The sequence below is a fragment of the Aspergillus neoniger genome, assembly GCF_003184625.1.
Source record: "Aspergillus neoniger CBS 115656 unplaced genomic scaffold BO87scaffold_18, whole genome shotgun sequence".
Taxonomy (NCBI): domain Eukaryota; kingdom Fungi; phylum Ascomycota; class Eurotiomycetes; order Eurotiales; family Aspergillaceae; genus Aspergillus; species Aspergillus neoniger.
The window spans coordinates 347,069-372,470 of NW_020291146.1; the positions used below are offsets into that span (position 1 = coordinate 347,069).

General features: G+C 52.6%; 9 protein-coding genes across 9 annotated transcripts; 7 read left to right on the forward strand and 2 right to left on the reverse strand.

Moving 5' to 3' along the window:
* Nucleotides 1–1,676: 1,676 nt before the first annotated feature.
* On the forward strand, nt 1,677–2,590 carry BO87DRAFT_397412 (O-methyltransferase; the record flags this gene model as incomplete). The annotated part of the gene is made up of 2 exons (XM_025625301.1): nt 1,677–1,733; nt 1,796–2,590. The coding sequence occupies 2 exons, from the start codon at nt 1,677–1,679 to the stop codon at nt 2,588–2,590; spliced, it is 852 nt and encodes a 283-aa protein (XP_025479237.1).
* A 474-nt stretch (nt 2,591–3,064) lies between these two features.
* BO87DRAFT_309370 (putative NAD binding Rossmann fold oxidoreductase) lies at nt 3,065–4,395 on the forward strand (the record flags this gene model as incomplete). Its single annotated transcript, XM_025619465.1, has 5 exons — nt 3,065–3,347; nt 3,414–3,509; nt 3,571–3,974; nt 4,042–4,129; nt 4,184–4,395. The coding sequence occupies 5 exons, from the start codon at nt 3,065–3,067 to the stop codon at nt 4,393–4,395; spliced, it is 1,083 nt and encodes a 360-aa protein (XP_025479238.1).
* A 1,194-nt stretch (nt 4,396–5,589) lies between these two features.
* BO87DRAFT_387189 (HPP family protein) lies at nt 5,590–6,535 on the forward strand (the record flags this gene model as incomplete). Its single annotated transcript, XM_025624804.1, has 2 exons — nt 5,590–5,892; nt 5,957–6,535. The coding sequence occupies 2 exons, from the start codon at nt 5,590–5,592 to the stop codon at nt 6,533–6,535; spliced, it is 882 nt and encodes a 293-aa protein (XP_025479239.1).
* A 610-nt stretch (nt 6,536–7,145) lies between these two features.
* Nucleotides 7,146–9,847, forward strand: BO87DRAFT_377017 (ATP-binding cassette family ATPase ARB1). The gene is made up of 2 exons (XM_025623448.1): nt 7,146–8,144; nt 8,205–9,847. The coding sequence occupies exons 1-2, from the start codon at nt 7,569–7,571 to the stop codon at nt 9,471–9,473; spliced, it is 1,845 nt and encodes a 614-aa protein (XP_025479240.1). The 5' UTR covers nt 7,146–7,568; the 3' UTR covers nt 9,474–9,847.
* Nucleotides 9,848–10,175: 328 nt separating this feature from the next.
* On the reverse strand, nt 10,176–11,765 carry BO87DRAFT_359908 (TFIIH complex kinase subunit CCL1). Its single transcript, XM_025621536.1, has 2 exons — nt 11,368–11,765; nt 10,176–11,291 (listed from the first exon to the last, which is right to left on the reverse strand). Exons 1-2 carry the CDS (start codon nt 11,698–11,700, stop codon nt 10,332–10,334), a joined length of 1,293 nt encoding a protein of 430 aa, XP_025479241.1. The 5' UTR covers nt 11,701–11,765; the 3' UTR covers nt 10,176–10,331.
* Nucleotides 11,766–12,218: 453 nt separating this feature from the next.
* BO87DRAFT_309502 (E2 ubiquitin-conjugating protein UBC1) lies at nt 12,219–13,076 on the reverse strand (the record flags this gene model as incomplete). The annotated part of the gene is made up of 3 exons (XM_025619473.1): nt 12,219–12,393; nt 12,446–12,750; nt 12,816–13,076. 3 exons carry the CDS (start codon nt 13,074–13,076, stop codon nt 12,219–12,221), a joined length of 741 nt encoding a protein of 246 aa, XP_025479242.1.
* Nucleotides 13,077–14,403: 1,327 nt separating this feature from the next.
* BO87DRAFT_397430 (26S protease regulatory subunit 4) lies at nt 14,404–17,816 on the forward strand (the record flags this gene model as incomplete). The annotated part of the gene is made up of 3 exons (XM_025625302.1): nt 14,404–15,331; nt 15,437–15,610; nt 16,030–17,816. The coding sequence occupies 3 exons, from the start codon at nt 14,404–14,406 to the stop codon at nt 17,814–17,816; spliced, it is 2,889 nt and encodes a 962-aa protein (XP_025479243.1).
* Nucleotides 17,817–18,446: 630 nt separating this feature from the next.
* BO87DRAFT_359920 (DUF803 domain membrane protein) lies at nt 18,447–21,589 on the forward strand. Its single transcript, XM_025621537.1, has 2 exons — nt 18,447–19,916; nt 19,977–21,589. Exons 1-2 carry the CDS (start codon nt 18,902–18,904, stop codon nt 21,443–21,445), a joined length of 2,484 nt encoding a protein of 827 aa, XP_025479244.1. The 5' UTR covers nt 18,447–18,901; the 3' UTR covers nt 21,446–21,589.
* Nucleotides 21,590–22,458: 869 nt separating this feature from the next.
* BO87DRAFT_309497 (putative beta-glucosidase) lies at nt 22,459–25,375 on the forward strand (the record flags this gene model as incomplete). The annotated part of the gene is made up of 11 exons (XM_025619472.1): nt 22,459–22,636; nt 22,740–22,832; nt 22,881–22,988; nt 23,047–23,123; nt 23,175–23,282; nt 23,337–23,515; nt 23,563–23,631; nt 23,680–23,895; nt 23,945–24,242; nt 24,295–24,533; nt 24,589–25,375. 11 exons carry the CDS (start codon nt 22,459–22,461, stop codon nt 25,373–25,375), a joined length of 2,352 nt encoding a protein of 783 aa, XP_025479245.1.
* Between the last annotated feature and the right edge of the window lie 27 nt (nt 25,376–25,402).

A 25,402-nucleotide genomic window follows, 5' to 3' on the forward strand; every position in this document is an offset into this window, starting at 1 on the left:
CTGGGCTGGTTGGTGTCTGGACTTGCATGCGATTGTAGGGTTGCAGTGCAAGTAGGCATTGATTGGATGGGTCCGGCCGAGGTTAGGTACTAGGGTAGCTGCTTGGCTACGGTTGCGGCATTCCTTGCCTTGCTACGGAGAGTAGCTAGCCCTGCCGTGTAAGTGTCCACTGTCCTGTACGCAGTAGGTAGATAAGAATCGGTAGATGGATACCCAATTTAATGCTGGGCGGGATGTGCTTGTGTGGTGCTTGCAGCTGCTCATTGGGTTTCAGTTTCGGTTTCGTTTCATGTTAAGCTACTGTGAGTGAGAGTTGCATTATTGGCTCGTTGAGGTCATTGTATGTGTCATGCATGCAGACAGAAAAGTAAGCAATTGAGAAATGCACTAGATCTCGTGAGGCACTCAGAATAGATAGAATAAATAGGTAGTAGCCAGCTGAAGTGCAGATCTACAGATAACTAGCTAGCTACTAACTACCTAGTCTTCGGTTACTACTACTACTGCCGGGAAAGTGTTCCTTGGTTCTTACTGCCAAATCCCGGGACGCCATTTAGTGGATCAGGGAACATGTACCCAGATGCATCAGAAGGAAAAGTAAAGCAGCTGAAAGCCGCTCGCAACCTACCCAATGCAGTAACTGCACAGTGACATTTCCGATCGTCCGTCGGAGATTCCATGGCCGGCGGCGGATGCGGACGAAGGGATAGATCCGGTACGGAGCTCTTTCCAAGCACTTTACCATGGCATGTCCGTATACAAGGCGACTGCCCTATGAACAAGCCTCGAACCTATTCTATGGTGGAGCTTAGCTACTTGAAAAAAAGTTGGATCGGCGTCACACAGGGAGTAGCAGCCTAGCAGGTTCAATGCGATCCGACCATGGTGGAGATGTAAAACGTGGATCGTGGCGTGTCCTGAACCATGTCGGGTTTCAGATTCAGAGCGAGTGCTTTGTTTCCACTAGCCCTCAATAACGCCGCTTTATGGGACCGTGCCCTTCTCAATGAGGTTAACTTTCGAGGTTGAGCACGGGACTGCTTTTATGCGGAACTAGACTCGTATCGTCTCCTTCTCGACCAGGGGCACGCCCTCCACGTTTGTATTGTTGAAGTGGTACTTGCATTGTCTCCCTGTTCCTATTCTGCGTTCCCCACACACCATACATGGCCCGCGCCTACATGGGTCTTCTGGCCTTACCATCGGAGTCGCCGAATATGGACTGAAAATGCTTTCTCGATAAGTCAGATGAGGGGTGAAACTTTATCAGATGGCAGCTACAGGTCCTGTGACGATTCAACGGGGGAACCGGGACCACACCTTACTGGACCGATCTGCACCGATGTGGTAACCATCTCCGACTATCCGGGATTTGCGATGCCGTGCACCCTTGCGTCCGCCACTAGGGATAGGATAGCATCGCTTATTCGCTCTTACCATTCCATGGATCTCATAATGCGATCATCATGGGTGTGGCCCCCTGCCGGATGGCGACATATGCGCCTTATCAGCTACAACGGTCCACGTTGGTGCCGCATCGACTAGTCCGCGCCTCTTTCAGCGCTCTTAAATATCCTGCTGTCCCTCACGCATGGCTTCAGTGTTCACGCTCTCCCTTTACTCTCCCTAGATCTTCCCAACCTCATTCGCCTTTCACGCAGCGCCTGTTATCGACCATGGGTGATAGTGCTACCCCCGAAGCCCCTCCTAACCCTCCTCCGGTTGAACTTTCCGTAAGCTTGCGCCATAGACTCCGACGAGTTGCGCTCTATTCGGATAACTGACTGTTCGACAGCGCGAGGAAGGTCGGGAGCTGAAGTTGCTTCACTTCATCTATGACCAACCAAACCGGGATGAGATCCAGGGCAACCCTGCCAGGATCCTGGATCTGATCGAAGAATTCGGTATAACGTACCACTTCATGAACATCGGTCGGGACAAGGGCAAATTCATCGTCGACATCATCGAGGAAAAGAAGCCCGAAGTCATGATTGAGCTTGGTGGTTATGTTGGTTATTCGGCCATTCTGTTCGGAGATGCCGTGCGCCGGGCCGGCGGACGGCACTATTATAGTCTAGAGCTGAACCCCGAATTCGCGGCCATTGCGAACATGCTGCTTGAACTGGCGGGCTTGCGCGACTTTGTTACGATTCTCGTTGGCCGAAGCGATTTGTGCCTCGACAAACTTTTCTCGAGCGGCAAAGTCAAGCAGGTGGAAGTGATGCTGATCGACCATTATAAGCCCGCATATCTCGCCGATTTGAAGCTCTGCGAGCAACTCGGCAAGATTGTCCCCGGGGTTTCAGTAGTGGTGGCGGACAACGTGCTCTACCCCGGCAACCCGCCGTATTTGGAGTATGTCCGCAGCACAGTGGAGCAGAAGCGTGAAGCGGCCAAGAAGGGAGCGGTCCAGGCGTATGACATAACCGGCCTGCCACAGAGATCATACAGGCCATTCATGGGTACGGATGCGACTCCCCGGTTTGAGCTGACCGGAAACCCGAATCTGGTGTATGAGAGCAAATTGGCCAAACCCGAGACCACACGAGTGAGTTTCACCCGTATTTCCGGGGAAGTGAATGAGGGATGAGGGGTGGGCATTTCACTGACATGCGAAATCTGCAGGACGCGATCGAGGTGAGCCGATGTGTGGGGATCCAAGAATGAAAGGGTCCTAAGGATAGAAGTTGAGAGACTTGGTTTCTTGGTGGCTACCTGCAAAGGCTGGACCGAGTGGCCTCATGAAGCATCGGCGATAGCGCAGAATGAATTCCGAGAATTGAAAGTGACGCATTGAGACATCGGCTTTTGCCGCGTGCCCCGCCCGACCCAAAGGTTGCCGTCGCCAGGACCTTCCCCCGCGCCAGCAGTCATAAATGGCCACTTAGTTGCGATGGAGGGGAAAATAAGGCGGGTTTGCTCCATTTGTAATCCTTAGACGAATATCCATCCATAGCGTATATAAGCAGAGAATTCCCTCCGTTTCCCCATTGTCCATTGTTCACTGTCCTCCCTATCCTCTTCAAGATATACCCCCAACCCATCGCAAGTACCACCACCCATCATGGCTTCAAAGACCTGGAACGTCGGAATTGTGGGTTATGGCTTCAGTGCCAAGACCTTCCACATTCCCTTCATTCAGGAAGTGCCTCAATTCAAGATCACCGCTGTTGTGCAGCGCACCCCCAAGCCCGATGACGATGCCGAGAAGGACCACCCCGGAATCAAGTCCTACAGGACCACCGAGGAGATGGTCAAGGATGAGGGTGTCCAGGTGGTGGTCATCACCACCGCTCCCGATTCGCATTACGCCTTGGCCAAGCTGGCCCTGGAAAATGGAAAGCACGGTAAGCTTCCAGACAGCCACATGTAGTAGTTGACTTCGCATGAGTGCTGACGTTTTCTTGCAACAGTTGTCTGCGAGAAGCCCTTCACCCCCACCACTCAGGAAGCCGATGAGCTGGTTGCTCTGGCCCAGAAGCAGAACAAGCTCCTGGCCGTGTACCAAAGTACGTTGCTTTACCCTATCGCCGATCCGGGAAAACATGATCTGATAATAATATTTGGTAGATCGCCGGTGGGATGCCGATTTCGTGACTCTGTCGAAGCTCGTGAAGAACGGCTCTCTTGGCCGTGTGGTGGAGTTCGAGACTCACTTCGACCGTCATCGTCCCCAGGAGCCCTCCCCGGATGTTTCTAAGTGGAAGAACAAGGTCATCCCCGGTGGTAGCGCCATTTATGACCTGGGCGCCCACCTCTTGGACCAGGCCGTGCACCTGCTTGGCAAGCCGGAGCGCGTGACTGGATTCATTGGTTCCCAGCGCGAGGTCAACACTTCTGGTTTTGAGGACTCTTTCACTGTTCTGCTCCACTACCCCAAGGGTGTGCTTGTCACGGCCAAGGCTGGTGTCGTCAGCCCGGAAGAGGAGCAACTGCGCTTCTGGGTTCGTGGTGAGAAGGGTAGTTTCAAGAAGGTGAGACAACGGTCTTCCACTCTAGGTGTCGATGGGTAGCAGAATACTGATGTGTACACGTCGATAGTTCCATCTCGATGTCCAGGAAGAGCAGCTTAAGTCTGGTGTGAAGCCAGGTGACAGCGGATATGGCCGCGAGCCTTCTGAGAGATACGGTAAGCCAAAGATTATACCTTTTGATACAAGGCAACATGCTGACAGTCTGCTAGGCACTCTCACGACCATCCAGGATGGTAAGCCCGTCAAGGAAGTCATGCCCACCGTAGAGCCCCCGACCTGGACGGAATACTACCGGAAGCTGGCGCGGGCTCTTGGTGGAGAGGGTGATCTCCCAGCCAGCGGAGCCGAGGCTCGTGAAGTGATCCGGCTGATTGAGTTAGCTCAGGAGAGCTCGAAGCAGGGAAAGACCCTGGATGTATAAATCTTGCGTAAATAGTGTGCCTCTCACGGGTCATGATTTAATGATGGATAGAATTGATTTTGTATTGTACAAGTGGCAGTGTGAAGCCTTCAGCTAGTGTTTCTCTTAGTAGGAAAAGATGTCGCAGTGATCCTCAAGGTTACTAAATATTACTCCGTAGTGTGCTCCACCTGCTGCAGGCGAGTTTTCGACTATTGTATAGAGGAACTACTCCAAGGATAGACATCCCTATACAGTCTGGTCTCAACAGTGTCTCCAACTCCCCCTCATTTCCCCTCACGAAGGGTTTTACGAGGAAAGGCGCGAGGGTTCGCCGGCGCCATGTTTTTGGGGACCCCAGATTGATCGACGATTACTCAAGTCTGGGCGGGAATGAGGTATGTTACGCGGTCTGAAATCCCGATACCACTATGTGCCCATGAAACAGGGGGTGATTTGAGGGGAAAGACAGCCGGACTCGGGTAACAGTCGGCGTAATATTACAGACAAGTGACCTCATCGTCAGCTGCCCCGACGCTAAACTGAAACCGGAGTTTCCATTACCCAACGCGAATATCATGAGTGGCAGAAAGATCCCTTGGACCAGCCAGCAAAAGGGCCTCTGTCCCTCTCTTTCCAGGGCATCAATGGTCATCTCCAACTCAGCACTGCATTCTCGCCCTCTGACTACCCGCTTCCGCGGAGATCCTCATGGTTACAATGTAGGAGACCTCGTTTTGCGTGCCGACCTTTCCAGCTCTCCTCAGTGCTGGCCGGATGGCCCCCATCCTAGTATTTTAATTTCGAGGAACCCCATAATGGCCTTGTCCACTCGCTCTTCGTCTGTTTCAAACCTCCAATGGGATTCCTCGGTTTATATTTAGCTTCTCTGTCACCTCCTGTCAATCCACGTAGTCCAAGGTAGGTTTTTGTCCTCGCGGCCCCCCCCTGACATGGACCCGTCGGGACTCCATTTAATCAAACTGATGCCTGGTCGCTTGATGGGTGTCAATGCATGGCCATAGGCCAAATTTTGCGTCTGTCATTTCTCCTCGAATGTGTGTGCTTGGTTGCCTCTTCATTCGTGACGTTTTCCATATTCAATGGCCTGCTTTTCCATGTTTGACGGCTGTATCTGACTTTATATACATTAGGGTGGCGAGCCGCGTTGCGTGCTTTACGACTGTCCGGGCTGGTTACCGACAGTGCTGAAGGATGAGTGCGCAGAAATCTCCGTCAGCGTCTATGCTCCAGCGCATCGACTTCTCTCGACTACATGTGGACATCGATGCCTTTCTCAACCCATATCTGCCGCCTCCACCATGGCGCCATCTGCCCCAGCCGATCTCTCGGTTCTTCGGGTACAGGAAGACTCTCGCCCCGAAACCCCTGGGAAATCTTGTGATCGCCTTCTGGTCTATGATCGGGGTCTTCTGTGGTGTGCTCGTAGTAGCGGAGGTGTCTGAACATGTTCCATCATTCCAAGCTCACCATGCGCCAATCATCGTGGCCAGTTTTGTACGTCACTCTTGAGACCCCGGACTCCACCACTGCTTTTCAATATCGACTAACCACCTCACAGGGTGCTGCTGCTGTCTTGGAATTCTCCGCCATCGAATCGCCCTTTGCCCAACCACGAAATGCCGTCCTGAGTCAGATTATTGCTAGTTTCGTCGGCGTTGTCATAGGCAAGCTCTTCGCGCTGAACGAGAATGCCCACTCTATGCCGCAAGTCGGCGGTGCTCTGGCGTGTGCCATCACGACGGCCATAATGACGATCACAAACACGGTCCATCCCCCTGCCGGCGCCACCGCTCTTCTTGCCGTCACGCAATCCTACGAGGTGGGATGGTACTTAATCCCAATTATGCTGCTTGGCTGTGTGCTTATGCAGGCGGTGGCCTTGTTGATCAACAACATTCAACGTCGCTTCCCTATCTACTGGTGGACACCACAGTCTTTGGAACGACCCAAGCCCGACGACACCGAAAGCGCCCGGGAGGCCAAAGAGGGAAGTGTTGCGTCCGTTCAATCTCACGATACTTTTCCCGGCGTTCCGACCCATATTGTTATTGAAAAAGGGAGTGTCATGTTACCAGACAACATCACGGTTACGGAGCAGGAGATGGTAGTGTTGAAAAGAATTAGCGAACGATTATAGACATACATAATATTAGAGAGGCCGGAAGTTGCCTGGCTTGAAACCCAAAAGCCCAGGAGAAGGTTTCCGACCAATTAATAACAGCAATTCATGTCGTGCAACAGAGAATAACAGACTAAGTTTGGATGTTTGTAGATGAGGCTGAAAGTAGGTTGGCTGGACATGGCCAATTAGTAGTACTACTATGCGCGACAGAGTCTCCAGCCAATTACGAATCGAGTCGAATACGGGGATTCACGATGGCTATTTTGTTTGCTTCTTTACGACTTGCTGCTGGGCATAGTTTATCCATAATGCAACGGTGTCATGTAGTGGACTACTTCCGTTGCGTTGGTTAATCCCGTATTGTTGGAATGATTCATAGTTACTCATCTTCTATAACTCAACTATCTGGTGGAGTACTGCTGACCATTATCTTGGCCTGCCTTGGGCGCAAGGCTCTGAAGCACGTGACTGTGGATGCCCAAAGCGGCAAGCGTGCGCCACGTCCCGTGCAGTGACGTCGTGCAGCCAATCAGCGCGAGGCTCAGCCGCCCACTGAAGGAATTTTCGAGGCAAAAACAACCATCCATTCATCGATTCTTCGTTGTCGATTCTTCTGTTCCTACAACTTCAACGGGAGTCTCCCTTGTGTATTGAGTCGGAGTAGTATATCTGCTCGTATATATCAATCCATCTGTTCATCTTTTTTCTCCCTTTGAGATCCCCATCTTTTTGTGAGAGCGATCTCATTCGATCACTTGTCTTCTTCTTTTTTTGCCTGGCCAGCCTATCGATAAGGGCTATCCAAGGAACCACCCCCCACTCACAAGAAGACTTTCGGTCGCCCCCCCTCCCACCCCCCGCTATTACTGGTCCACCTTTCGCTCAGGTTCTTTTTTTCCCTTTTCACTCTCGCCTTCATCGGACAGCTTTTATCTAGGCTTCCTGACCGTCCCTTCCTCTTCCCTTTCCGCCTTACCCTACCCACCACCACCTCCCCCCTCCTCTCCTCTCTCCTCTCCTCCCATCAACCACTCGCTTATTCGACAAGATGGTTTCTGCCTCCAAAGCCGCTCGTTTGGCAAAGCGTGCCGCCGATGGCGCCGACAAGAAGAAGCCCACCAAGGGCAAGAAGGACGACCCCGTCGTCGACGGTGAGGGCGGCGATGACCAGCCTGCCACCACCGACGAGAAGATGAAGGAGGTTGAGAAGTTGACTGCTCAGATGGACAAGCACGGTCTCTCCGATCGTGTCACGACCGGTGTCCTTGCTTCTCTGCCCTCCTCCCGCGACGTCAAGGTCACTTCCGCCTCCCTGGTGTTCCACGGAAAGGTTCTCATCACCGACTCGACTCTCGAACTGAACTTCGGTCGTCGTTACGGTCTCCTCGGTGAGAACGGCTGCGGAAAGTCTACTATCCTCAAGTCCATCGCCACCCGCGAATACCCCATCCCCGAGCACATTGATATCTACCTCCTGAACGAAGGTGCTCCTCCCAGTGAGCTCGGTGCCCTTGAGTGGGTTGTCACCGAGGCTCAGAACCAGCTCGACCGCATGGAGAAGCAGGCCGAAGAAATTCTTGAGAGGGAGGGTCCTGACTCTCCTATCCTCGAGGATCTGTACGACGTGAGTTTTCCCCTCTCCATCTCTTCATCCCTCTTTGCTCTGTTTTAACCTCCTCTGCAGCGCATGGACAAGATGGATCCCTCGACTTTCCACACCCGTGCCTCCCTGATCTTGACCGGTCTGGGTTTCAACAAGCAGACCATCCACAAGAAGACTAAGGACATGTCTGGTGGTTGGCGTATGCGTGTGGCCCTTGCCAAGGCCCTCTTCGTCAAGCCCTCTCTGCTTCTGCTCGACGACCCCACTGCTCACTTGGATCTCGAGGCCTGTGTGTGGTTGGAAGAATACCTCAAGAAGTGGGAGCGTACCCTGATCCTCGTCTCCCACTCCATGGACTTCCTCAACGGTGTCTGCACCAACATGATCGACATGCGCATGAAGCAGCTCCTCTACTACGGTGGTAACTACGACTCTTACCACAAGACTCGTGCCGAACAGGAGACGAACCAGATGAAGGCCTACAACAAGCAGCAGGAAGAAATTGCTCACATCAAGAAGTTCATTGCTTCCGCCGGTACCTACGCCAACTTGGTCAGACAGGCCAAGTCCCGTCAGAAGATCCTGGACAAGATGGAGGCCGATGGTTTCATCCAGCCCGTCATCCCCGACAGAGTCTTCAGTTTCCGCTTCGCCGATGTTGAGAAGCTTCCTCCTCCCGTTCTGTCCTTCGACGACGTCTCTTTCTCCTACTCTGGCAAGTGGGAGGACACCCTGTACGAGCACCTCGACTTCGGTGTCGACATGGACTCCCGCACAGCCCTTGTCGGACCCAACGGTGTCGGAAAGTCCACTCTGCTGCGCATCATGACCGGCAAGCTGAGCCCCATCGGTGGCCGTGTTTCCCGTCACACTCACTTGAAGCTGGGCATGTACAGTCAGCACTCTGCTGAGCAGCTGGATCTGACCAAGTCTGCCCTCGAGTTCGTCCGTGACAAGTTCCCCGAGAAGTCCCAGGACTACCAGTACTGGCGTCAGCAGCTGGGCCGTTACGGTCTCAGCGGCGAGTCCCAGACTGCCCTCATGGGTACTCTGTCCGAGGGTCAGAAGTCTCGTATCGTCTTCGCCCTGTTGGCTATCGAGTCGCCTAACATGATCCTGCTGGACGAGCCTACCAACGGTCTGGATATCCCCACCATTGACAGTTTGGCCGATGCCATCAACGCTTTCAGCGGTGGTGTTGTCGTCGTGTCCCACGACTTCCGTCTCCTTGACAAGATCGCCAAGGACATCATGGTCTGCGAGAACAAGACCGTCACCCGCTGGAACGGTACTATCGGCGAGTACAAGAACCACCTCCGCAAGAAGATGATTTCCGAGGGTGCTGTCTAAAGTACAAACCACTGAAAAAGAAGGAAGAAGTGATTAAATCTTCTTGTTTATGATTGGAATGTTCGAGACGACACACACATGCAAATATAAAAAAGGCTTGTAAGGGGAAGGAAAAAAGTTTCTCTTTACCGTTACAGGAGAGATGAACCATCCTGATGAATGACATTCGCGCGGAAGGTTATCCGTTTTTTCTACTATTTTTCCTTTTTTTCAAATACCTGGAGATATCTTTGCTCATTACTACTACTACACATTTGGGTGCTTTGTTTTAGATGGTCTGTGTTTCATCTTTTCATACCTTCATCGTCACTCCCCCCAACCTAACTAGACTTGAGCGTTTGAGGGTTTCAATTTGATATTATTCCCTTGCTATACTTCTTTCCGTTATCGTAGACATACATACTCGTGTAGGGTGGTTTCCCTCGTATCACAACTATAACTATAAATAACTCACACCTGAACTACTAAGGTCTCTGAGCCCAATGGTGGTAGTATGTACACTCACCGAGGTAGCCGTACCCACAGTAACTATACTAGTACTAGGTACTAGTATATAAAAGTCTGGACGCATAGTAAGTAGAGGTCATCTAATACATCATGTTCCAATATACATACAGTACTAGTATAATTTACCAAATCCAACTGAGACACTTAAACTCACTTTCTTTCCAATATTAAAGAAGACTAATTAATAAATAATAACATGCTTTTCCATCTATTGCGCCTATCTGCACGCTCAAAACAACAAATTCACCAACGTCGTCGTCGCCCCAAAAAGCTAACAATAATAATAACAACTATAGTATAGAAATTATACTTGAACCATAAGGTTCACTATTACTGCTATTGCTGCTGCTGCTATTGCTGCTGATCACCCTCCATCTGCCTCTCCTTCGTCCTTTGCGTGACTAATTCCCCTCCGAAGAGATCTTTCGTCGTCTCACTTCCCCGCTCTAGCTTCCGCTTCTTCGCTAGACGCTCCATTTCGCTTTCTGATGTCCCTGACTCGCCTGCTGCGGCTGCTGCTGCGGCAGCGGCAGCGGCAGGGATGCGTTTCTGGCCTGCGATATTGGCCTTCTCTGGGTTCTGGCAATGATAGAGTTTCTTGCCGACGATGCGTTTCAGGGTCTTCATGCGGGCTTCGTCGGACGCGAAGGGTTTGTATGCTTGGAGGAGGGCGGAGCAGTTTGCGAGGGTGGTGAGGAGTTTCGTGCGCAGGGCGTAGAGGGGATTTTGATCATGGTTGGATGATGATATGATTGGACCGCCTAGTTTCGTGTCGAGGTAGAATTCAGCCAAGGGGCGATCGGCGAGGAGGAATGCCGAGAGCCATATTTGGGCTGGGGTGTAGAGGAAGTAGGCGTCTGTGATTTGGGCGGCTGTTTTGAGGATCTCGCGGGTGGAGTGGTGGGCGCGGGAGATGCGGTCGTTCATGGTGTTTGCGGTGGCGGAGGAAGGGGAGAGGGAGAGGAGAGCTCTGCGGAGGTCTTCTGGTGTTTGGGAGGGTTGGAGGTGTGGTGCTGGTTGGCCTTGGCCTTGGGATATGGCGCGGAGTTCCATGATGCCGCCTTCTAGGCCGCGGAAGGGGTGGCGCACGTCGAAGGTGAAGCGGAGGCTTTGCATGACGATGAATTCTGGGGCGATGATGTCGTCGGCGGAGGTTTGGCCGGGGACGCCTTCGGCGAATTGTCGTAGGGAGAGGTAGTAGTTGTCGGTTTTGGTGGCGAGGAAGAGGGCGCATGGCATGATTTGTTTTGGGTGGTAGGTCATTGGGGAGTTGGTGAGGTAGAAGCGGCGGAGGTATTGGATTGCGGTGGCCTTTGGGGTTGGGTTGGGTATGTTAGTATTGGGGGGTTTGAGGGACTGGGATATGGGGTAGGAGGGAAGCTCGTACTCTCACGATGGTGGGAAGTGGTGGTTTGTAGTTCTCTCCTAGTTGTATGATTTGTTCGGAGTAGTAGTCCACCACTTGCTGCTCTTCTTCGGGTGTCAAGCACTCAATCTGCTTGTCTTCTGCTGCTTTAGTCTCCGCATCACTTCCCGGGGCTGGTGTGCCTGTTGTGGAGGAGGTGGCTGATCTTCGGGCGTCTTGTGCTCTTCGTAGAGCTGCTCGCACTCGGTCACTCGCGACGGCGTTGGTGGTTGCTCGTAATTGCTTCAGTGATGCTTCGGTGAAGGACCACAGTCGGAACTGGGAGGATGATCGGTATATTTCGTCTTCGATCATGTTGAAAGACAGCTATATAGTGAGTTCGCTACCGCGATAGGTGTAGCTAAAGATGGAAGTGCTTGTTGCGCGAGGATTCTGGGGGACGGCGGAAAGTCAAAGCTGATCTGCAGCGGACTTTGCCGCATATCCACGTGCTTATCGATAGGCCCGCTGCCTTTACTTCCGTACATTAGACCTCCACTGCAGTTTGCTGATTGCCTGAGATCATATAAAAGAGATGGCAATTGATTTGAAAGCACTGTAACTTCAGTCATACAGGTATTGATTGAGTTAATGCAAGGCTAATAGTATCCTGACTTGAGCTATGCTGCCGAAAAATGTAGAAAGCGAATGGATATATTAAACATGGGTCATCACAGCCTGGGTTCTGACTTCAGAAAAGAGAAATGAAAATGTCTTGGTCATGTTTGTGCGAAGAGGTCTCAAGATTCGAGAGAGCAAACCCCACTGAATCGCCTAGCACCGTCGCTATTGCAAAATCTAAGCCATCCGAACCGTCTGTCACATCACACTAACTACGGCTCACCAAGGAGCCGCGCCGTAATGTCTCCCATGTACGCCTCCTCCAGCTCGTAATCTTCCCCGTCCATTCGATCAATGCCATAGTATTTAAATGCGGCTACAACGCGGTCAACGTCAAATCCCATGTTACAGAATCGGTCGATCAAGTCTTTGTTGTAGCCGTCGTATCTGCACAGAAAGGTTAGCCAGAGCATGTTTGATCCTACACACGTGTACATACTTGCTTAAATCCTCTTGTTCCTGCTCTTCTTTCGACTTGACCTCCTGTAGTCGAAGAGTTTCGTCTGTCACACCGCCACTGCCTTCACCTGCATGCCTTCTGGGAGCTCCTGCATACATCACAGCCCACTCCTGAGCAACCCGTGCAAATTCCTGCGGTCTCCGAAGGAGCATCGTGGCGACCTCGGCATCTTGAGGATCTTTGGGTTCGGGGGTGCTTAGCAGGGATTGCAGTGAGAGAAGGGCAGACTTGATGGTGAGCACCGGTGACCACGCAGTAGAAAGAGTGTCTAGGCAGATGGCACCCTAGGCAAGTCACTTTGTTAGCAAATCTGGGGTTAACCTAACTTTGCATGACTAGAGCGACTCACTGTTTGACTGCTAACGTTGGGATGCCAGACCTTGGTCACAAACTTCATATGAGGAGGTCGAAATGGATAATCATTGGGGATTTTGATGTCGATGGTATAGGTGCCACCTTCGTAGGGTGTTCCTGGAGGTCCTGGGAACGTGCCTCGAAGATGCGTGAGATCTTCACCACCGTGCAGTGGCTCAGCCGTGATTTGCGACTGTGTGTCGGCGTGAATGTCGGCGATCTCTTTGGCGATACGCCTCGCACGATTGCCAGACATCGTGAGAACAATCTCGGGAAAACGGGTAGCTTGTGTTATTTTTATCTTTTCTGAAGAAGCGAAGAAAGTAGGTTTGGATTGTCTGGACAGTTGAAGAATAATAATAGAAAAGATCTAAGAACGATGAGGCAATAGTCAAAGCTTCGTCAGCCTCACAGTAGCTAACTACCGAGAGGGCGAGGAAGTCCCGCAAGTGGTCTGTAGCAGGGAGGTTGAGGAAAAGAAGAGAATATTGGAGCAGATGTAATTAATATAAACGCTGGAGACCAAGAACTGATCTGTAACAGCGTCACCTAATCTGATGAGAGTGGACTAGGAAAGGCCGTTGTAGTATGGGCGAAAGTGAGGGGATCAATGCTCTCGGCGGGGCGCAAGTAAGCGCTCTATCACTGAAGAGCGCTAAACAACTGAATCGAACAAGATTAGATCACAGGAACTTGGTCGAACCCTGTCACGGGATGGGTTCGGCTAGAATATATATGAATGACAGCGGAAATATATGTTCCGGACTAACATAAAGGAACAAGTTGTAGAAGCAATATAGGGGAAATGACCCGTCGGGCTACCTGGACGGTTCGGAGTAGAACTGAGCTGCCAGTACATTTTGTTACAGATCGGGCCCAGCTCGGTTGGCGCCAGACTACTTTTGGCTGCTGGGCCGGAGGATCCCAAGAGGGGCTTGCGGGAGATGCCTCAGGGATCAGCCACTAGCGCCTCAGGCACCAAGGCATGTTATAAGTACGGATCGGATCGCGTCACGTGCTGCCAAATGTGCTGGACGGGCGCCAAGGCCCGAGCGGATGGCGACCAACAGCTTCCCAGCTGCGCAACGCATCAGCTTCACGTCCCCATCCTCCTTCACCCATCCCCATCTCTTCACCCCATCCACGCTCATCGCGAATTCTTCATTACATTCCCCACACCCCTGCATAGGTTGTCTATAAGAAGCCTACTGCTTCTCACAGTTTCGGACTATGGTTGGTGCCCGGCGTTGGCCCTTGTTGACAGCTCTTGTCGGCTCCTGATGTCACTTATCTGACCAATCTTCATCACAGGGTAACCAGCAGTCCAACATCGGCGGAGGCCCCGGTGGCGATGGAAGAGATGAGAAGGACAAGAAGGTATGCTATACTCCCCGTGGTCTTCTTGTCAGGTAGCAGCCGGCTTACGGTTCGCTTCTCTGCAGAAGGACAAGCCCAGATACGAACCTCCTCCGCCGCCTACGACCCGTCTCGGACGTAAGAAGCGCAAGGCTGCCGGCCCGAGTACTGCCTCCAAGCTTCCAGACATCTTCCCAACGTCACGATGTAAATTACGATACCTCCGAATGCAACGAGTCCACGACCATTTGTTGCTAGAGGAAGAGTACGTGGAGAATATGGAACGCCTGCGCAAGACCAAGGCCCAGGCTGCGCTGGATTCGGCGAACCGTAATGATCTCGACATCATGGATCGGAACGCCGATGAGAGAAGCCGGGTTGATGACATGAGAGGCAGCCCCATGGGTGTCGGAAACCTGGAAGAGCTGATTGACGATGACCACGCCATCGTCTCGAGTGCGACTGGACCGGAATACTATGTTTCGATCATGTCGTTCGTTGACAAAGACCTTCTCGAGCCTGGTGCTAGCATTCTTCTACACCACAAGTCGGTCTCGGTTGTCGGTGTGCTCACCGAAGAATCCGACCCCCTCGTATCAGTGATGAAGCTCGACAAAGCTCCCACAGAATCATATGCCGATATTGGTGGTCTGGAAACCCAGATCCAGGAAGTCCGGGAGTCTGTGGAGCTTCCTTTGCTCCACCCGGAGTTGTACGAGGAGATGGGTATCAAGCCACCCAAGGGTGTCATTCTTTACGGTGCCCCTGGTACCGGAAAGACGCTTCTGGCCAAGGCGGTCGCAAACCAAACCAGTGCTACTTTCCTCCGTATTGTTGGTAGTGAGCTGATTCAGAAGTACCTTGGAGATGGCCCTCGTCTGGTCCGTCAGATCTTCCAGGTTGCAGCTGAGCACGCACCGTCCATTGTTTTCATTGATGAAATCGATGCGATTGGTACGAAGCGTTATGATTCTACGTCAGGTGGTGAACGAGAAATCCAGCGTACCATGCTTGAGCTTCTTAACCAGCTTGATGGATTCGATGATCGCGGTGACGTCAAGGTCATCATGGCCACCAACAAGATTGAGACCTTGGATCCTGCTTTGATCCGTCCGGGACGTATTGACAGAAAGATTCTCTTCGAGAACCCAGACCGTAAGTCTCTCAGCACTATGCCTTTTGTACCACAATGCTAACTATACACAGAAAACACCAAGAAGAAGATCTTTACCCTGCACACTTCCAAGATGTCGCTCGGAGACGATGTCGACTTGGACGAGTTCATCAACCAGAAGGATGATCTCTCTGGTGCTGATATCCGTGCTATCTGCACTGAAGCTGGTTTGATGGCGCTGAGAGAGCGCCGGATGCGGGTGCAGATGGACGACTTCCGCGCAGCCAGAGAGCGGATCATGAAGACGAAGCAGGACGGAGGTCCAGTGGAGGGACTGTACTTGTAGGCGTGCAGATATCGATGTTGTACTTAGATTTTCCCTAGTTGAACCGATGTAGCGCGGTGCTATTAGGTTAAGAATCTATCCTAGTGTATCTTTACAATAGTAGCACCGGGTCACTTTGGTGGCCTGTAAGCAGTGTTGTCACGGGCGCTGCCCTTAAAATTGCACATGCGTGTTATCTGTCCGTGCGCATTGTAGATGCTGCTGACCTGGAGCACTCTTACCCATTCTCCGGTGACGTCGCGAGCCACTGCTTATCGAGGGCTATGCAGTCTTATCACCACGTGACAAACTAACGCAAACAGTGCAAATACGCCAAATCTTACAAACAATAAGGACATCGTCCATCGCATCTGAAGTCATCTCCGCCAAACTTCATCCAGAACAAAAGACCAGCTGCCATAATGGACGGATTTGACGAGGAGGCATTCAAGAAGTTTTTCCCGACTAGCTTTGGCAAGCAAGAGAAGAAGACCGATGTCAGCTCGCAGATTGATCGCACCAAGCGCGCAGAAGTCTCTGTGAACCCTGATGGCGACGACAAAAAAGCGGGTATAACAGGAGAGGCGATGACTGAGGCTAGTCCCGCGGCGGAGGAAGAGAACCAGAAAAACGATTCAGATAGTGATGATGGAAGCAACGACTCTGATGACGATTCCGATGATGAGGATGAGTTCCCGGTGTCTCATGAACTCGTTCTCAAGACACACGACCGCGCAGTAACTACGTTGACCGTGGATCCCGCAGGTTCGCGACTGATCACCGGCTCGACCGATTGTACTATAAAGCTACACGACTTTGCGTCCATGACCCCGTCGACTATACGCGCATTCAAATCTGTCGATCCTTCCGCCAAAAAGCAGTCTGCTGCGCAGGAGGCGCATGCCGTGCATTATGCAGCTTTCAATCCCTTGTCCCCCAGCTACGTCATGGTTGTTTCGGCCACACCCCAGCCAAGGATTTTGAGCCGCGATGGTGATACGATTACCGAGTTTGTGAAGGGTGATATGTATTTGAGGGATCTTCATAACACCAAGGGTCATATCTCTGAGGTGACTGGCGGCGTGTGGTGTCCAACCGACGAGAATCTCTGTGCCACGGCAGGAACAGATAGTACTGTGCGCATCTGGGATGCCAATGTCGGCCGGTCACAGAAGGAGGTTATTGTGCATAAATCAAAAATGGCGGGATCCGCTGGCCGGAGCAAAATGACCGCTGTCGCATGGGGCTCACCCAAGCAGGGTGGACCTAGTGTTCTCGTTGCTGCTGCGCTCGATGGCAGTTTGCTCATGTGGAGCGGAAACGGGCCGTACACTCGGCCAAGTGCGGAGATTAGAGATGCCCATGCTAAGGATTCTTGGACGAGTGGCATCGATGTCAGCTCGGACGGACGGCTTGTTATTACCAAGGGCGGAGATGACACTATCAAGCTATGGGATACTAGGAAGTTCAAGCAACCTATCACCACGGTCGCCCATCCTTCCAGCACGCGGTATCCGTCGTCGAATATTATATTCTCACCTACATCCGCTAATGTTCTAACGGGCTCGGAGACTGGACACCTGCATATCTTGAATCCAGCCACGTTGAAACCGGAACTGGTCACGCCCGTTACGCCAGGATCGCCCGTTATCAGCGTTTTGTGGCATGAGAAGATGAACCAGATCATTACCGGCTCGGCCAACGCAGAAACTCATGTTCTTTACAACCCTAACATGTCTACCAAGGGTGCTGCCTTGATCATGTCCAAGGCACCGAAGCGTCGACACATCGATGATGACCCGAGCCTTACTATGGATCTCACCCAAGGGATTTCTGGCGACTCTGTGGTTGTCGGATCCAACGGGGTGCCTCATTACAGTTCATCCACCTGGTCCGCCCGGCACCCGACCATCGGACTCACGGCGTCAGGCCGTCCAAGAGATCCACGGAGACCTCATCTACCAGCACAAACACCTTTTGCGAAATCGCAACCGGATGAGAAGCATATCCGCGAGAACATTCCTCTTAGTTCGATGCGCGATGAGGATCCCCGGGAAGCTCTGCTTAAGTATGCGGACAAGGCCGAGAAGGACCCGATCTTCACCAAGGCGTGGAAGGAGACGCAGCCCACGCCGATCTACCGGGATATTAGTGATGATGAAAACGAGCAGGGGCCGGATAAGAAGCGGGCAAAGCGGTGAGGTGTTGCGACCGATCGGAAACAATAAACATTGGTTCCATTCCTTCTACGCCATGATTCAGGACATGTACACAGTATACTTTTGGAGCAAGGGCGGCGTTGAGCGTGATGAACTTTGGTGGCAGATAAAGTGTGTTAATAATCATCCGCCCACTAAACGGAGTTAAACAAACAACAGAGATACCCTATGGCAGTAAATCTTATGAAACTGTAAGACATAATCATGCATAACGAGTAAGTGTACTCCGCTGTGTAGAATACTAGAAAGTACTTGCGGCATGGACAGCCTGCTCGATGACGTTGAAGGGGCTGGTGGGTGGGCCAGGATGTGCAAGTCGTCCATTCTCCGGATCGTCCATTCGACGTTGATCTGGAGGCGAGCAAGCCAATGATTCCACGACTGCGACGGGCTCCTCGATAATCTACTACTGCAGCCTGTCCGGCTTTGATTGCCCAGCAAACCTCACGCGATGCTGCGCTTATACGTGGTATTTCCCACTCTCCCAACTTGAGCAGGCTCGCACGTGAGAACTTGGTCGTATCCAAGGATTTTAGGCCCGAGTTTAGGGACTGCGACTAGTCTCTCTCGCCGGTTCTCTCGGCATCTCTCTCTCTCTCTCTCCCAGAATCCCCCCATCTTCCCCCCCCAATCTTATTCTCTACATCCGTGCACTTAACCACTGTCGGACCTCGCTCGCGGATGACGAGCGTCTGTACTCATTTTACTGCTTGTGGTGCCTTTCGGAGTCTCTTCCCTGTCGCTGGTGAACGAAGACTCCCGAGCTTGGATTTTATCACTTAGGGGATACAGAATGTCGTGGCTCACAGCAGCATGAACCCCTGCCCCCGAAGAAGCTGATGCCAACAATCTGAAGGAATATATGCTGTGACGACTACCGGAAGCCTCCCCTTCGTTACAGTCAGTCGGCCGCCAGTTTTCTTGCTGGTTTGTCGACATCGGAGGCTTTCCGCATCCTACAACCTTATAGCGGCGGATCAGTCGGGACCTCCTTTTCACTCCCGCGCTCGCCTTTTAATCAGGCCTACCTGCGCCCGGCATACCCTTGAACCAACCTCCTATTGCGGATGGCTTACTTGCAAGAGGTGCCCCTGGCAGCAGGCCTGCTCACCGCGCTCGCCTCCTCCGCTGTTCCTACGCCGACACCCACACCGTATCACTACTTCCCCTCCTCGTCCCAGCCTTCTCCGACGTTCACGTCCAGTCCCGGGTCTGACAATGGCGATGGTGGAAGTGGCGGAGGAATGCACGAATGGTCTTCCTTGATTGGAATCGTGACTGCGCTGGCGGGCAATGTGTTGATTTCCCTGGCGCTCAACATCCAGCGCTATGCTCACATCCGTATCGATAAGGAGTGGGAGCAGGACAAGTTGAGATACGAGTTGGATTGGAAGCGTGCGAACCATGGACACGGCAACTCTGGCGCATATGGATCTGTCGATGACGACGACTTTGACGGAGACGCAAGTCGAGGAAGACATCGTGCGTCTCGACCGGGTCGTTACCGGGATGAATCTCCTACGTCTGAACCCGATCATTATGAAGAACCCCGCGGCCATTCCGGACGGACCCGCCGTTACAGGGACGACGAGACAGACTCACAGGATCATATGCAGGACTCCATGATATCCGACCGGACTGCGCGGTCGGGGAGTGAGCGTTTGCGTCGCAAATCGTATCTTCGATCGCCGTACTGGTGGGTGGGAATTGTGCTCATGTCACTTGGCGAGGTCGGGAATTTTATGGCCTATGGATTTGCTCCGGCGTCTATTGTGTCACCGCTCGGCGTTGTCGCCCTCATCTCCAATTGCGTTATTGCGCCATTTATGCTAAAGGAGAAATTCAGACAGCGTGACTTGTGGGGAGTTCTTATCGCGATCGCAGGAGCGGTGGTGGTTGTCCTCAGCGCAAAATCGTCGGAAGAGAAGATCGGCCCCCATGATATCTGGGAGATGATTACGCGCTGGGAGTTCGAGTTGTACCTGGGCGTTTCCGCTGCGCTTATTGTCGGGCTCATGTGGGCAAGCGGCAAGTATGGATCGCGATCGATCCTGATCGATGTTGGCTTGGTGGCGTTATTTGGTACGCACACATGGTCCCTTTAGTGATATTATGGTGGATCGTTGCTTACTGTTTGACTAGGTGGATATACTGCTTTGTCGACCAAAGGTGTCTCATCGCTGCTATCTTTCACACTTTGGCACGTCATTACATTCCCAGTCACCTATCTTCTAGTCTTCGTCCTTGTCTTCAGTGCCCTTATGCAGATCCGGTACATCAACCGAGCTCTGCAACGGTTCGACTCGACTCAAGTCATTCCAACACAATTTGTGCTTTTCACTCTCTCTGTGATTATCGGAAGCGCTGTACTGTATCGAGACTTCGAGTCCTACACAGCTGAGCGTGCATGCAAATTCGTGGGTGGTTGTGTCTTAACGTTTATGGGGGTCTACTGTATTACCAGCGGCCGTGTACGCGCAGACAACGAGTCTACATTCTCCATTGACGACGAAGAGGAGGCTATCGGCTTGTTGGGCGCAGACCGTTATCATGATAGGGTCGATCTATCTCCCCCCGCTCCACAAGCTCGCGCCCATAAGGCAGGACGAAAAGTCCGTACCCCGGCGGAGGATCATCTTCAGTCTCCTTCGGGGTCCCTCCTTAGTCAGGGCATCGACGACGTGGATGACGACCAGCGGACACCTAGGGGCGTCTTTTCGGCTGCGCCATCTTCCCCACGCGGCTCGCTGACCGCTGAGTTGCTTGAAGAACCTTCTTCGGAGCCTTCCTCGCCTATGCATGCTCGTTCGCTTTTGACAAACCCATGGGCAGACTCTCTAGAGTCGGCCATCCAAACCCCCAATACTGAACCACCGATCCATCGCCCTTCTACACCCCCGGCGCAGTCGGAGCTTACAGCACACGATTCACCCTTTCTCCTTCGTTTCCCCCCTGCTCCTGGCGCTGAGGATGAGTCGGCAGGCCCAACTTCGGGACATGGACGGACTCAGTCGAACGTTCGGAAAGCGATTGTCCCGCAGACGCCGCCCGCTCGGCATTTACGCAACTCCATTTCAAAATTCTCACCTGGTCCTCTTCTGCCGACCATCTCGGCTGGCTTTAGTGCGGTAGTAGCGGAGACACTACGCCGCGGCGAGATTAGTCCCAATAAAGGACGAAGACTACACCACCGGATGGACCGGAGAAAACAGTTGAGCACGACAGTCTTGGAAGGGTTTACTCGGCAGCGTAACGGAGACGCAAGAGGCGGCGAGTACGAGGTGGATGGCGATGTTGAGAACGCTCACAGCCTTGGGTTCCCGCTTTCCAGCAGTCGACTTCCAGGGACTGGTGATCTCACACCTGCTGTTGATTCGGAGGACGGCCCCATCAACCAGCATGAAGACAACACTACCTCACTCTCGCGGCTTCGCAGCCTGAGTGACTCGTGGAGTGGTGGTCTCGCCTGGCTGGGTGGCGTTCTCCACAAACCGGGAGCGAACAGAGGATCGGAGGCTACGACGAGCATCCGAGAGAATGAAGGTGAAGACGGTGCCGAGTCGCAGAGGAACCAAGACGGGCAGAGTACCGGCGCAGGTACGCGGGCGTAATTTGAGCTCTTGACGGTGACTGGCTCACACCGATTGTTAGTACATACGTTTGTTTTTCTATAGATAATTCACGGGTGGAGGCTGTCTCATACCACTGCGAGCATTAGCATTCTTCGACTATATAGCCGTTTAATAGAATTTGAGAAGCGAATGTGTGTTGTATTTCCGGTAGCTCGAGGCCAGTGGCAATATTTAATTTATGTTAGACTTGCTAGTGTCCAAAAGGTGGAACCCATATCCAAGACTTTCTTCAACTGGCCCACCCCGCGGGGGGACGGGCCTTAGTTCTATCCTTGCACTTTTGCAAGCCTGCTGGTCCGGGGAAAGACAACGATAGGTGGAGAAAGAGCAGCAAGCAGCCGGCAAGTCCGCACCGGATCCCCTGCACCCTGGCCCAACTTGGGCTAACTAGCAGTTGTTAGTCTACTGCATGGATCATCTCCGAGTCATTTCCCAAGATTGCTTACCCCTCCCCTTCTCGCCATCGTCCTGAATTTACCCGTGCTCCTACTGGAGTACACCTCTCATCCTGGGAAGTTACTCCATCGACTGCCAATCTAAAGTATCGTTGGGACTCGACCGATATCCAGTCAGCTGGCTCGCCTTCAGCTTCCGACTCATGCATCATGCTCCCTCATTCGTTGCTGCTTCTCCACGCTCCCCAACACTACCAGCCCCCATGGGTACTGGCCTCATCTCCGAATGGATCGCATGAGCACAGCCTAAATTAAACGGCTTCCTTGTCCGTCGCTGCCAATGGCATTCCTTAGTCTACTTGCTCAATTTCTTATTTCCTTTTCTTGTTTTTATTTTCTGGTTCTCTGGAGCTCCGCTTCGTCTGCACACTAGACATCATATGCTGCCTGCATGATGTTAAATACCGAGGGGGATCTCCCCCTTGAGCTTCCTCTTCTGTCTTTTCCCCAACATATCTGCCTGCTTGCCTACCTGCATAGGCTGGCTCGTACCCAAGGAGCTGGAAGAGCAGATTATTGGCTCTTCATTTAGCCATTATGGTGGCTGGTCTTTTCGCAAAGGCGCTTTTGCTCCTTCAGCTTGGGTCTGGGGCTCTGGCTGTGCAGAATGCCTCCAGACCTCTATACAAGAATCCCCATGCGCCTGTGGAGGCGCGAGTCTCTGATCTTCTCAGTCGCATGACCATAGAAGATAAGATGTCTCAATTGATGCAGGGTGTGTATTTCTTTCTCTACGAGCAGACTAATGACTATGGAAACGATTGATTGTTTGGTTCGGATGCAATTGCATTCATTGCAGTGGCTAATGCTTGGTATAGGTGACATCGGCAATTGGATGAACAGCACAACTGGGGCTTTCAACTACACCGGCTTGGTGGAGAACATGGAGATGAAGGCTGGTGCATTTTACAGTATGCATTTCCTCTGAATATTTGTAGATAGACAACTAACGTTGGTAGTTGGATATGCTGTTCCCTGGGATTGGCTTGCCACCAACATCAAGAGAGCTCAAGATTATCTGCTGCAGAATACGACGCTTGGAATTCCTGCTCTTGTTCAGACTGAGGGTATGTCTAACTCCTTTTCATGCTGATGTCGATGCTGATCCGTGGTTGCTGTCTACAGGTATTCATGGCTTCCTGCTCGAGAATGCGACTATCTACAACTCCCCGATAGGATACGCCTGTTCTTTCAACAGAAAGGTATGCTTGCTGCTATATGCCACCTGCGACTGAGACTGACCCTGTAAACAGTTGGTTGAGAAAATGGGACGACTCATTGCGCAAGAAGCTCGTGCTATTGGTACCACCCAACTGTTTGCGCCGCTGGCCGATCTGGCTCGCGAACTCCGATACGGTCGGGTAAGAACTGCAATACTCCAGCGATAATGACTGGCTGACAATAGTCGATCACAGGTTGAGGAGACGTTCTCAGAGGACTCTTACCTTGCTGGTGAAATGGCCTACCACTATATCGTAGGACTGCAGAGTTTGAACGTTTCCGCCACTGTCAAGCACTTCGTGGGATACAGTTTGCCTGAACAGGGTCTGAACACTGCGCCTGTCCAAGGAGGAGAGAGATACCTGCGCTCAACGTATGTGCATTTCTCCACGTGAAACACAAGAATCTAACACCGTCTAGCTGGCTGCCGTCCTTCAAGAGAGCCATCGTGGATGCTGGTGCATGGAGTATCATGAGCGCCTACCACGCGTAAGTCACTACAATCAACGACTGTCGGCTACCACTCACAGGTTCTAGATACGACGGTATCCCCGCAGTGGCCGACTGGTTCACTCTCACCAAGATCCTCAGAGAAGAATGGAACTACGACTACTATGTGATCAGCGATTCCGGTGCCACAGACAGACTGTGCACAGCCTTCAAGCTCTGCAGAAGCTCTCCCATCGATATGGAGGCTGTGACCACCCAGGCCCTGCCCGCGGGCAACGACGTCGAGATGGGCGGAGGTTCATTGTGAGTACCCCAGTCATCTGGCGTAAGCAACCCAGCTAACAACTCATAGCAACTACCAGAAGATCCCCGAGCTCGTCGAGTCCAGCCAACTGGACATCGAGGTCGTCAACACCGCCGTCTCCAGAGTCCTCAGAGCCAAGTTCGAAATGGGCCTCTTCGAGAACCCCTACCCAGCCGCTCCTCAATCCGAATGGAACAAGCTGATCCACAGCCCGGAAGCAGTCGAGCTCGCCAGAACCATCGACAAGGAGTCCATCGTCCTGCTCGAGAACCACAACGAGACCCTCCCCCTGAAGAAGAGCGGTAGCATCGCCGTCATCGGGCCTATGGCACACGGATTCATGAACGTGAGACTATCCCCGCTGCAACCACCAGAAAACTCACAGCTAACCCACCCAGTACGGCGACTACGTGATCTACGGCAGCCAATGGCGCGGCGTCACCCCTCTCGACGGCATCAAAGCCGCCGTCGGCGACGCCGCGACGGTCAACTACGCACAAGGCTGCGAACGGTGGAGCAACGACGAGTCAGGCTTCGACGAAGCCATCGCAGCAGCCAAGAAGTCCGACGTGGCCATCGTCGTCGTAGGCACCTGGTCTCGCGACCAGACCGAACTATGGGAGAACTACAACGCCACGTACGTCCCCCAACGCTGTCCTCCATACCACCTCCCACTAACCAACTCCAAACAGCACCGGCGAACACGTCGACCTCGACTCCCTCGCCCTCGTCGGCGCCCAAGGCCCCCTGATCCAGGCAATCCGGGACACCGGGATCCCAACCATCGTGGTCCTCTCGAGCGGCAAGCCCATCACAGACGTAACCTGGATCGCAAACAGCACCTCGGCCCTACTCCAACAATTCTACCCCTCCGAACAAGGCGGCAACGCCCTGGCGGACGTCCTCTTCGGAGACTACAACCCGTCGGGAAAACTCTCCGTCAGTTTCCCCCACTACGTCGGCGACCTGCCCATCTACTACGACTACCTGAACTCAGCCCGCAACATCGGCGACGCCGGACACGCTTACCCCAATGGCACATTGGACTTCGGACACCAGTATGTCCTGGGTGATCCGCACGCTGTGTACCCGTTCGGGTATGGGAAGAGTTATTCGAGCTTTGAGTATGGGGATGTTAAGTTGAGTAAGACGAATGTCTCGTCGAGTAGTAATGAGACGGTGGTTGTTAGTGTTGAGGTGAGGAATTTGGATGAGAAGAGGGAGGCGACGGAGGTCGTGCAGGTTTATGTGGTGGATGAGATTGCGTCGGTGGTGGTGCCGAATCGGTTACTTAAGGGGTTTGAGAAGGTGGTTGTTCCGGCGGGGGGAAGTGTGGGGGTGGAGGTTGAGATTAAGGTGCGGGATTTGGGGCTGTGGGATAGGAAGATGGAGTATGTGGTTGAGAAGGGCGAGTTTGGGGTGTTGGTTGGGAGTAGTTCGGTGGATATTAGGGGGAGGGCGGCGTTTTGGGTTGTTTAGTACTTAGTACTATTAGGTGGTAGTAAG